The 12,550-nt window shown below is 41.1% G+C and overlaps 1 protein-coding gene across 4 annotated transcripts in view; it reads right to left on the bottom strand.

The window, feature by feature from the left end:
• The window catches only part of ets1 (v-ets avian erythroblastosis virus E26 oncogene homolog 1), a 49,901-nt gene that overhangs the window by 2,802 nt on the left and 34,549 nt on the right, over positions 1 to 12,550 (bottom strand). For 2 of the 4 annotated variants that reach the window (XM_055174411.2, XM_055174413.2), the window contains 6 exons: positions 10,850 to 10,969; positions 9,895 to 10,095; positions 8,450 to 8,527; positions 8,002 to 8,247; positions 5,520 to 5,780; positions 209 to 327 (listed from right to left, as the gene is read on the bottom strand). In XM_055174411.2, the coding sequence (XP_055030386.1) occupies positions 209 to 327; positions 5,520 to 5,780; positions 8,002 to 8,247; positions 8,450 to 8,527; positions 9,895 to 10,095; positions 10,850 to 10,969 (1,025 nt within the window). The remainder of the gene's footprint in view (positions 1 to 208; positions 328 to 5,519; positions 5,781 to 8,001; positions 8,248 to 8,449; positions 8,528 to 9,894; positions 10,096 to 10,849; positions 10,970 to 12,550) is intronic. The other 2 variants (XM_055174412.2, XM_055174414.2) reach the window with 2 other exon arrangements.

The raw sequence follows: 12,550 nt of genomic DNA on the forward strand, positions 1-12,550 counted from the left end.
ATTTGACAGCTCAGGGGTGCGTTTATATGCATAACTGTGAAACATTTCACACTCAACCAGTCAGAATTAAGCATTCAACAGCTCCCTGTGGTATAACATGTTCATATATCATGGTATTTATGTGTTACTTCTATATATACTTCTAAAGCAATGGTACTTCCATGAAGTGTCCAAATAATATTGCATGAAATAAAATGTATCCGCTCACCTCGTCGGGGTCGGAAAGCTTGAACTCCCATCCATCTCCAGTCCAGCTGATGAAGGACTGGCATGACTTGTCTGTTAAAAGCTCCAATAAAAACTGCCAGAGTTGGATGGGTCCACTACCTAAAAAATTAAACAACACATATTTGTTAAAGTATTTGTTTTCTGTGTTTTTGTTTTACATGTAAAGGTTGAAACAATATGCATACGTACATGCCTACATATACAGTACTGTGCAAAAGTCTTATGTTGCGTTTACATTAGCAGCGGTAGAGGCGGCAAAATCGCGCGTAGTTGGATGCTTGAACATTTGAGTTCACTCGCTTCATTCGCGTGTGAAAGCCGCATGTGAAATCCTAGGCATTCGAGAAATTCACGCAGAAATTCGCGTCATGGGAGGGGCTTCTGCGACTCCGCTGAGACTCCGCCACTCCGCTCGCTTCCCGTAATCACGTCACTACTACAGCAAGGTCCTGATTGGTTAACGTGGCCCAGAAATCTACCGAAGTTCCAATTTTTCAACTTGCGCGTTTCCCACGGCAACGCTCAATTCGCGCGGAACGCGCCGCAGGATACTTATCCGCATGTAATCGCGACTTTGCATTGACTTAACATGTAAATCACCCACGCTTGCCGCCTCTACCGCGGCTGGTGTAAACACAGCATTAGGCCACCATGCTTTCAATAATTTCAATATTAAAATATGTTATTACCTTAACTAAGAATTGTTGATACATCCCTCTATCATCTGTGTGCGTGCACGTACTGGAGCGCGCTGCGACGCTTCGATAGCATTTAGCTTAGCCCCATTCATTCAATGGTACCATTAAGAGATAAAGTTAGAAGCGACCAAACACATCAACGTTTTTCCTATTTAAGACGAGTAGTTATACGAGCAAGTTTGGTGGTACAAAATAAAACGTAGCGCTTTTCTAAGCGGATTTAAAAGAGGAACTATATTTTATGGCGTAATAACACTTTTGGGAGTACTTCGACTCGCCTGAAAAGTCCGCTCCCCTTCTCACTCTCGTAATGGGAGAGGGAGGGTGTTACTGCGCCGAGTCGAAGTACTCCCAAAAGTGTTATTACGCCATAAAATATAGTTCCTCTTTTAAATCCGCTTAGAAAAGCGCTACGTTTTATTTTGTACCACCAAACTTGCTCGTATAACTACTCGTCTTAAATAGGAAAAACGCCGATGTGCCCGGTCACCTCCAACCCCATCTCCGTTTGATACCATTGAATGAATGGGGCCAAGCCAAATGCCATCGAAGCGTCGCAGCGCGCTCCAGCGCCCACGCGCACGCACACAGACGACAGAGGGATGCATCAACAACCCTCAGTCAAGGTAACAACATATTTTAATATGGAAAATGAGTAGACTATTCCTTTAAACTTAAATAAAATTAAATCCTAATTTCTAATTCTAATCGAATGGCGTCAGGACTTCAGTCTCCTCAAAAAAGCTCAAGATGTGTTTCGTGCCAAGAGAGGTCACACTAAATACTGACTGATGCCTAAAGAAGATATTTACTTCTGAAAATTGTTTTGTTTTTTATTTTATGTACATATTTCCTATATTTTCTGTTTGTATCTTAAAAAAGAGTGAAAAACAAATATGGGTGGACATTAAAACTTTGCTAAAACAACAAAGGGAGTGATGATGGCCTGAGACTTTTGGACAGTACTGTATATATAATAAAAATGGGGTAAATACTATGGTATCATGTGATTTTTACTTAGTACATTCAGTTATAAACGTCCATCTACATCATTGTATTTTCTACAAAAGAAGCATCAGACTTTATAATGTGGCCCAAAATGAATCTCACATGCCATTAGCCATATGTCACACTGCATGAGAAAGGAGACCTGGGTGACACAATGGTGTATTGACCGAGTCGCCACATACTCCATGTCCCAGTGACTCTTTGGACTCTTTATGTGAATTCCAAATCATTGACATCATTTAGGATTTTGCCCCAAGGCTAAATATCTGTTGAATAAATGCGTTTGATCGTACGAGACGTGATGTGTATGTCTGAGTGTCGTGTTTGAAAGAACACATGTGTGTGTATCTGCATGTGCGAACGGCTGTGTGGGTGTGAGAATGTAAAGTCCTCGCCGGCCATCTGCAGGGCCCGTGTTCGTCTCAGAGCGATGGGGTCAACTTTAAACATTTTAGCTTTTCTGTGTGGTTTTTATTCGGCTAAAATATCACAATCGTGCATTGGTAATGCGTTTGATTAAAAGAAGTAATTTATTGAGTACTCTTTGAGGGAGAGGTTTATGTGGTTGTGTTGACCTATCGAGCAGACGTTCTCTCACAATGTGTGGGCAGCAGCAGTACAAACTCGTGCGCTCGGCTTCATAAGCTTTGTGTTGCCTTCGTCTTGTGGTTTTGTGTGCATGAACCGTCACATCACACCCGCTTTAAATGCACAGAAGCAGAGAGGAGACCTGTCACCAGCGTTGGCTCTTTAAACGCCTGTGCTTCTGGTTAAGAGTTTATTATATCCAGCGTTAATGCAATGAAAGGCTAATGTAATTGTGAAACTGATTATCTCATCAACATTTTAACGGTTCTTTCACACCCACTCTTTTTCTGGCTGGCATATAATCGTATCACCTGAATCTCTTGTTTGGATCCGTAATGCCTTAATAATCAGGTAACAGCATAAAAACATTCCAGAAACTGTAACACACCCTCGCGCTAGACCCAAAAGGGCTGGGAACGGAAAGTTACGGGTCTGTCCTCTGCATGCCTAAACCAAACCTCTAAACTGATAGATAAAATCCACGACTGAATTGCAGAACGCTCTTGGAGCACACTGAAGTAAATGCATGACTACAAACAAAGGTGAGAACTGCATTAATGGGATAGTTCACCTCCAAATAACGAAAATGATGTCATTGTTTACTCACCCTAATGCTGTTCTACACCTGTATGAAAATAGTTTGAAGAATGATGGTAACCACACAGTTGACAGTCCCAGTGACTTAGTAAGAAAGACAATACTGTGGAAGTCAATGGGTACCGTCAACTGTGTGCTTACCATTTCTTCTTTTGTGTTCAACAGAATAAAAAAACTCATACAGGGATGAGTAAATGATGCAAGATTTTCATTTTTGGGTGAATCATCCTTTTAAGTAGGTTTTGTTCAACAAATGAAATTCTCACGTTTGCATTCGTTGAACAGTTGTGCGACTTTTGCACAAGGCATCTTGGTGCAAAAACCTCGCAAACCAGGTGCCAAATGGCTTGATATAGCGTGCGGCACATTTAAATGCATCTGTGTATTACACAAACATGCTGCCTTTCCGTGCAAATGTGTCTAATTATAGACTTATCATGAGCTGCTATGGTAAATACATGTACCATGCAAAGTTCAACTATATTACTTTTTTTATAGATCACAGAAGTTATTTGTGAAGTGATGGAGGTGAGCATTAACCCGCCATGAATCCTAAACGTGGTGTAGATAAGAACATTACCCAGCAAGCAAAAACCGAGACGTTAAAATTATGGCTAACTATAGACCCAATTTGGTCCGGCTATGAGTAACCCACTTCTACCTTAAATAATCTTCAATTTGGTTACATGCCATTTTGGCCAAAATAACTTGGTGTTTGCTTTCATTTGTTTTAAACGTATATGTAACTCTTGGGCCATGGTAGACGTCTATTAGACTTTCACTGACAGCCCAAATTTAGCCTTGTTTTAGCCAAAATTGCTTAAAAAGACTATTTAGATGCTTGGATCTCACTGGTAGGGTAATGCTGTACAGTCCTAACAAAGTAGGTCAGATTGTGTATAAACCACCACAAAAAAGAAATGCACAATTAACACAATTAAACACTGCGTACAAAATATGTGTTAATAGCCAGTGTGATTTATACTTAATGTTTCCCCCTTTTTTTATAAATTAAGGCATGGATTTTTATTTAAGAAGTGTGCGCATGAGGAAATGCCAAAAAGTTTAAAATCAGTTTAACAGTAAAAAAAGTAAAAACAGTGAAAAAAGTACACTGTGGTACCGTGGTTTTGTAGCTCTCCTCCCAGATCTGATGGATTTGTACTTGCATACATGAATAATGATGACAAACATGAAAAACACTTGCTATCTACCTCATCTCTACCTTCAACTCAGTGTTTTCACACTGTGGCTAAAACACATCTATTGCAACCTGCTATACAAATGTTACAAAATTAGTCTTTCGCTTTTGTGCATGCAAAAATAGAAAAACAAACACGACTATAGACGGGTGTACGTTTTAGCATCTGTTGCATATAAATTTGTATTAAGTAGGGTTGCATGGTACAAAAAATAGCAAGTTTATTATCGTCCATGCCTACTACTACTGACATTTTATTACAATGTTGTATCTAGCGTACATCATTTCTCACCACAATAAACACTCACGCAAAGTCATTTAAACATTAAAAGAAACCCTACAGTCTCCAAAAATAGAAATGAAATGATTGACGTAATGACTGGGACCTATTTCCTTTTTCAGAAAGGGGGCTGTTTTTCTGTAAGATTTATGCTTTATGACATGAGCGGGTAGGTTTGAGAAGTTAAAAAGCCCTAAAAGATGGGCAGAAAAAGCAGATCTCGTCTAAAGTGCACTGGGCTGCTATCACTTTGTGCTGCACCCTCTGTTGCCAAGACGACCTGGGAAATGGTTGAGATGTGGGCCACAGATAAAGAATACGAGATGAACAGAGCGGAGAAAGAAACGGAGAGAGCATCAGTCTCCATTTATGTTTGAAAAGCCAGGGTGTGGCACGTTTGCTGGGTACACGAGCTGCTCATAAAAGCATGCAAGATTGAGGTGACATCTTTACAGTCATGTAACAAACGCAGCACTGCGGTTATGCAGCGCACCGACGCATTCAAAACTGGTGCAAAAGCCTTTTTCAGCGATCTGGCGGCAACCGTGTCCCAGTAAGACGAGGCGTGGTGCCTCGCTTTCTGTAGATGGAAACATGAATATACTTCTGATTCCAAATGCTTCCTGGTTGTAAACAAAATTCCTTGTTTTGAATCACGGTTCATTTTAGTTAATGGATATGGATTATACACATGATATCTGCAAATTATATGTGTAAGTGTACCGGGCAAGCTCATCCAAATGGGGATGGAGCCCAATTGGAGCCCCACAGATCCATTATATACTATTAAATATCTCTGATTTCCTCATAAATATTAATATGTGAAACTGCATTATGGTTTTTGGTGATAAGTTTCCTCTTAAGCAATATTTAATAAATCGGTTGAATTGTTTGTGGTTGACCGTAATTGAATACTGACCTGTGTACCCAGCGAGCGCGGCTGCCGGGATGACTGGTTTGTCTTTGCTGAGGTCCGATCGCTCCCGTACGTAGTCTTTGAAGGTACCCTTGGGTTTGTGTCCGTGCAGTGCAGTGGGGTAGTCCTCTGAGTCAAAGCTGTCATAGGAGGGAACTCTCTGTAGGCTGTTAAACGACGACTGACTGCTCCAGGACTGCGTCAGCCTATCACAGCTCTCGAAACTGTCAATGCTCTCAAATGAATCTTGGCCTCCAAGCTTACCTGAGATTAAAAAAAAGAGGAAAGGGTTAAAACATTTCATGATATAAGCCAGTCTAGGGCTGTAAAAGGTGTGATGTTTGGCCCCCATGTGTGGGAGGAAATAAAGTTCACAAGTGGTCTGGCCTCGACCATACAGAAAAATCTAAAAGTGGTGGACGCAACGCTTTGTTTCCCTTACACAATCTCCATGTGGAAATATTTGGGCTTTGTCTAATTGGAAGAAAATCAAAACAAATTGTTTCGCTATTTTTGGCTAAACCCGAGATAAAAAGGCCCGTCTCAATTGAATGCCTATTACAGAATGAAAGATAATGCAGAGCTGGGTCTGATTCTCAAATCTTCAATTGAAAAATTGAAGCCACATGTGAGTTTGGTGGCACCGCAAATACTTTCCCACAAAGGAAAAACACAGCGCTCGTTCCAAAGCTTGGATTTACTGCATACAGCATAAAGCTTATTTGTACCCAGAGGGCAGAAGCCCCGTTGTTCGACAAAACATAACAAATTTCAACGTCAAATCTAAATCTCGATCATTTGCTCAGCTGCAAGATGGTTGGACGTAGATTCAAGGGTGTTAAGTGCGAGGCAGCCTGTTTCTCGTCTATGACAGACGGGTGGGAGAAAGAGCCCAGGCGTATGTGAGGTAAAGCTAACATAACACTTCGTGAGAAACCGGAATGCTTTCTTCACACATTGCAACTTTCGATCCTTACGAGAACCTGAATGTTCACAAAAACACCCTGTAACCCAGTAAGGTTGCCTCACCAAGATGCTTTGACAAGCGACTGCTACCAGTGCTCTGTGGCTTCAAACGCATCTCGCTTAGATGCAAACATCTTTGTTTTTTCTCCCTTTTTCCCCCACCGCAGTTGAAAGTGCTTAGAGACGGTGTGCGAAAAAACCGCATACAAAGCCAGCGGTCTACTTCATTCCCTGGCAGTGCATGAGCGGCTGCGGTAATGCGAGACGAGAACGGTCGTGACAAACTTTGCTTTGAGGACCACACACTGCTAATCGCTGTGGGGGTGTTGGGGATAAATTTAAGCCCCGGTGAGAGTTTGCAAATATACGTCTAGGATGAGAAAAATTTACTTTTTATTTCATATGTTTACATTCCCTTGTGCAGTATCAACCTAGGACTGAACCGTTATTGCACGCATACCATGTGCATTCATGCCGGGCCATGTGTACAGCATAAAACATCATACACAGCTAAACACACCCCACTAAGAAGCAGGTCAGTATGAATCTGGTGTTGATTTGGCACTAGTCTAGTTGGTGCACCTGTTTAAGAAATTATGAAGCTGGTTGACTAATGCCCCTTTTCCACCAAGGCAGTTTGAGTGCTGGTTCACAGCCAAAGCCTAATTTCAAATCAGTTCTTTCTTTTTTGACACCCAAAGCACTGACTCTGAACCAGGAAAAGTGGTTCTTAAGTAGCACCAAAGCATTGCTGGTTTAGACTTAAGAACCGATTGCATTAGGGGGCGGGGTTACTGTGACACATGTAGCTACATGCTAAGGTTGTTCTATATATATAAATTACATCGAGCTGCACGTACATGTTGGGTTCACTGTGATTGGATGACAATGTAGGTATGCAAAGCAATTGACCATTAATAATAATAATAATGCAATATTGCTGCAACATTGCCGGAAAAGATGAGACTTATTCAGTGACGTAAGACTTGGCTCTGTGGTGGCTCTCTAGCCCATGGAAAGGCAAACCAGTTCTTAAAAGGCTCACCAACTTTAAACTAAGAACAGGACTAGCTCTGAACCAGCACCTGGTTCTTTCTGGTGGAAAGGAGGGGAATAGGCCACTTATGAACTCTGGTAGGGACACCAGTACACCCCAGTATTAAAAACACAACATATACTGGTGAGCAAAAATGCTTGTCTTTTACAGCAGGGAAGTACTTGTTATCCTAACCGTGGCCCTTTCTCTGAGTCCCTGAGGTTGGCAAAACAAAGAGCAATGCGTGAGACAAAATGGTGTTTCAAAATGAACGCTCCTGTACACTAAACCTTTCTTAAGAAATAGCTTATCACTAAACGAAACATGTCTAGTCATCAAATCTTTGATTATACTGTATATATATATATAATCATTAAATGTTAGTTTCAGGGTGAGACTAATGTAGCAGGTTCAAGTTATGGTTTCTCCAAATGATATAACCATCATCTCCTTACACGATAAAATTATATCCGGCACACTCACCTCTGCTAATGCGGCCCACGCACATATTGTCGGGTGACACCACTTCCTGTTTGACCGAGAAGTAATCTCCCTGCAGCTGATTGAGAGGTGCATCACGCAGGATAACATTCGGATACTCGCTCTCGTATTTGAGCGACAGCAGGTCTTCAGAGCTAATCGGGTGAAGGGTCTGGTAAGACTCTGTTATGAAGCTTGGCTCTGAGTATTCTGAAGGTGGGACGCATTGTGGATGTTCTATGCCATAGTCTAAAGGACAGAAAACAGAGAAAGGTGGACATTAAGGGAGTTAATATGAGATTTAAAGCTTTTAAATGTCCAGAGTCTTGATCTTGCCATTGTTAACAGCTTCTACAGACGGATCGTTTAACGTTACCTATGTATAGATCTGGCATATGATATGGAAGTCTGCTCGGGTACTGTAATGATGCTAACTGAAAAAGATACTCACTGAAGAAGTAGTCTGAGGGATAGCGAGATTCCTGGAAACTGGAGGTCAGACCGTTGATGGGGAAATGCTTCTGGTCTTCTGTGTGAAACGAACAACACACATTACTCAAACTATACTCACTCCCAAAGACAAGCGTGTTAGAGATTAGATTGTGCGAGACAATACAGTTGTAGCAGCTTTCATGTTTATACCACAGCGGCATTTACTTAGAAATTTATGAAAGAACACCGCTTTTACGTCAATAGCAAATGCGTACAGGGAGATTTCAAAACCCTGTTTGAATTTGATAAGCAAGCATGCAAGGAAAATTATTTTAAGCATTTTAAGAGCAACACCTGTGTTACATTTCACAGCATATATTATGAAATCTTAGCTTTATCTCTTGAGAACACGAACATATTTTACAAGTTGGCTACTTTTGTACGGAGTTTGTGCAAAAACGTACGATTAAGGAAAAATAAGAACAATAATGAAAATCCACCGCTAACCACGCCTCTAATCTCAACATCACAGGCGCAAAGGCCATTTGGACACAAATGTACGAATGTGGTCGTATGAATTAAAGGTGCAGTGTGTACATTTTTGCGGCATCTAGTGGTTAGGTTACGAATTGCACCACCGGCTCAGTCCACAGCTCACCCCTCGCTTTTGAAACGCATAGAGAAGCTACGTTAGCTGCCACCGGAAAAACATGTCATTGTCAGAGACAACTTAGTAAAAACAAATGTGTCCGTTGAGGGCTTCTGTAGAAACATGGCGGCACAAAATGGTGACTTCCATTTAAGGGGACCCTCTGTGTTTGTAGATAAAAACATCTCATTTTAAGGTAATAAAAACATAACAGTTCATTATGAAAGATCTTTATACATCCCTAATCATATAGTTTTGTATAATATTTTGGATTTATGTCAAGAGATCCTTTAAAAATTACACAAACTGAAAAATACGTATGGATTGCCATGATATAGCGTTGGAAATCTTGTTGAAGCTATAATCATGTGAAAAATTGGGTCTTTAAAATTTGTCTCTGCTTATGATGTCATAAGGAGATCTTATTCAAATAATACCGCCCCTTAATCTGCACTATCCAACCACGACACGGCCATTTAGTGTAAAGAGAAAGATAAAGAGAGAAAATATTTCACAGCACAATTGAGTTTCAATTGCACCAAACCACCATCATTTCATCAGCTCATTTGCATTTTAAAGGACACACCCAAAATGCCACATTTTTGCTCACACTTACAAAGTGTCAATTTTAACATGTTATAATAAATTATCTATATGATATTTTGAGCTAAAACTTCACATGTGTACTCTGGGGACACCAAAGATTTATTGAACATCTTAAAAGTCATGGCCCCTTTAATTGTACTTTTTACTCAATTGTAATTAGAAACGAATGGAAGAAGACAGACAGACAAGACAGACAAACTGATTATCACCTTTTTGCAGCATCTCTAAATGCTCCCAGAGGATGTCTCCCACAAAGTCGGGTGCGAGGTCCAGGAAGCGTTCTTTACCCAGTGCACAGAGACTAGCCCCGTCCATGCTGAACTTATGAAAGTCTACATTTTTTAGACTGAATTCGTTGACCGTCCAGGTTAACCATTCCCTCACATGGGCTTCTGTCCACTCCCGTGGGTCTACGAAGAGAAATTACAGGGTCAGATACATGCATTTACTGTAGATACATATATGTATATTGATGTATATGTATATATACATTTTTCCAAATATAAATTGCATAGGGAATATGTTTATGATGATGTATAGGATGTTTATACAGACAGAGCTGCTCTCCAGTTGGTTGTGTTTATAATGCTGACAGTATTTTGGTCACAAGCCTGGTGGCTTATGGGAAATAGTCAGGTGATTTTCTATAAATTTGTTACAAGAGTGGAAGGAACTGAAACAACTGTAATTTTAGCCTATAGACATACACACCCCTCTCTTTCTCTCTCTCCATCTAATGGCTCCTTCTACTCTAGACAAGCTCACTGAATACAGCTATTTCCAGACAGACGCAGACCCAACACAGACTACAGCCTCCCCAGACACAGCAAGCAAAGCTATTTTGCGGTCTGCCATGGATGGTAAGCATAATTCATAACCTCTGCTAAAGATTGCCATGTGCCTATCTAGCAAGATCTCTTTTTAGGCAATCTGATTTTGGCATTCCGGACTACAGAGCCAGAAGCAAGGAAACTACGCTTATTCTTATTCTCTCGCTCTTCCCTTCTTTTGCAAATAAATGAGAATGGGAGGAATATGCATCTGCTGTTGTTAACATAATCGACAAATGGTAAAAATGGTTTTTGAATGACTTAAAAGGGAGGAAAAGATATGGAAAGGAAAATGGAAAGTAATGTTAAAATAAAAATGCAATGGAAGTTGAACCTTTAGGGATGGAGAGTCGCTGTTGCTCCCTGGTGAAGCCGCTGAATGTGGCCAATAGAGCCTGTGACATCATCTCTTTACTTCCTGGTGTGAGCAAAGGGACATCCGCACATTCCAGATCTGTTGGACCAAACACATGGACGAAAACTGTCAATCACACACATTTTAAGTATGGATTAATCGCAGATATGCGACATTTCACACATACGAACAAACAAAACGAATCAAGAATTGACATAAACTAATGCTACGTACACACCAAACGCGTAACTCGCTCTAGATTACTCGCAGGATTTAAACTTCATGTCATGCGAATTTTTCCCTCAAATTTAATATTTTCAACTTGAGCAAAGACGCATTTGAGGCGAATAGCATATGTTTTCGAGGCAAATGCACCGCCCATATCGTGTCATTCACATTGCCCCAAACAAGGACGAATCTGATCGCGTCTTTGCATTGACTTTGTATGTAATACTCGTGCAAATCGTTAAACTCACGTCTGGTGTGAACCCACAATAAGGCAAATACCAGGTGCAGTGTCTCACAATCAAGGGTAGTCATTTACAGGGTAGTCTTTTTTAACCACCTGCACAATGTCCACCTATTAGATGTCTCACCCAGCTAAGGATGGTTAAAAAATATAAGTGTGTCACAGGTCAAAGCCTACACCTATCGATAACCACCTCTCGCCATCTCCCCGCTATGCCTTCTACCCGGCAAGCTGCTCCATCTCTGTCTCCAGACATAGACAGAGAGGTCTGTGTTGCAAGGGGTCAATAGTTAGGGGTGAGAGGTCATGGCTGAGGGGTGATGATGTCACAGCAGGCTGCAGGGTGCCGAACAGACACCACAGTGTTGGAAAAGTCACCCTCTTTGCCCGTGGGCACCCAGCGGGACATAGAGAAGCCTTTGATGAGTTAAACAGTGCCCGATGACTTCGACTGATCCAATTAAGACTGTCGGGGTGGCTGTTAGAGGGAGTGAGAGGGGGAAAGAAAGAAAAAGAGGATTTTGGGAAGCCCCGAAGGGCTTGAGGAGTGCCGCTGCCAATTCTTTACACTAGAAATGGGCAAAGGAAAGAGACAAGAGGATAGTAATAAGATCAAAGATTTAACAACCGTGATGTGACCCAATTTCTGTAATGTGTTGCTGAATGTGGCAAGGTGATGGCTGATGATTTTATCATTGGTCTGAAACAAAATCACTTTAATCTCAGTCATTTTTCCTAGAAGAGCATGATAAAGAGCAAGCTGTGGTTTTATCAAGTCATTTGCAATGTGAAGCATTTCTCATACATTCTTCAAAATGATTAAGGCTATTTATTTTATAGCTTAATAATCTTACTGTCAACAAAACATCAACATCTGTTGTCTACGTGCATTTCTCCTAATGGAATTTCGAAGAATCGTCTAAGATAAATATAAAACCTAAACAAAAAACTCCAGAGTTACGACAGAGCAACCTCTGAGTGATAAAATTACCTTTGTGACTCAGGCACGATGAACTCATCTAGGAGCCAAATGCACAGTTGAGACTGTGGAAAGCAAAGCTCTGTGTCAATTTTCTTTTGTGCCGTCTGTGACTGCTGTCTACTGACACCCAAATGTTCTGGCATCTCCGCGTGGTTTTCAAACTGCCAGCCCTGGGCGCCGTATGGGTTTGCGCTTACTGTCTTCGGTCCTCAACAAGACATAACCAAGC

This window comes from Misgurnus anguillicaudatus, chromosome 15 (assembly GCF_027580225.2).
Source record: "Misgurnus anguillicaudatus chromosome 15, ASM2758022v2, whole genome shotgun sequence".
In the NCBI taxonomy this organism is placed as follows: domain Eukaryota; kingdom Metazoa; phylum Chordata; class Actinopteri; order Cypriniformes; family Cobitidae; genus Misgurnus; species Misgurnus anguillicaudatus.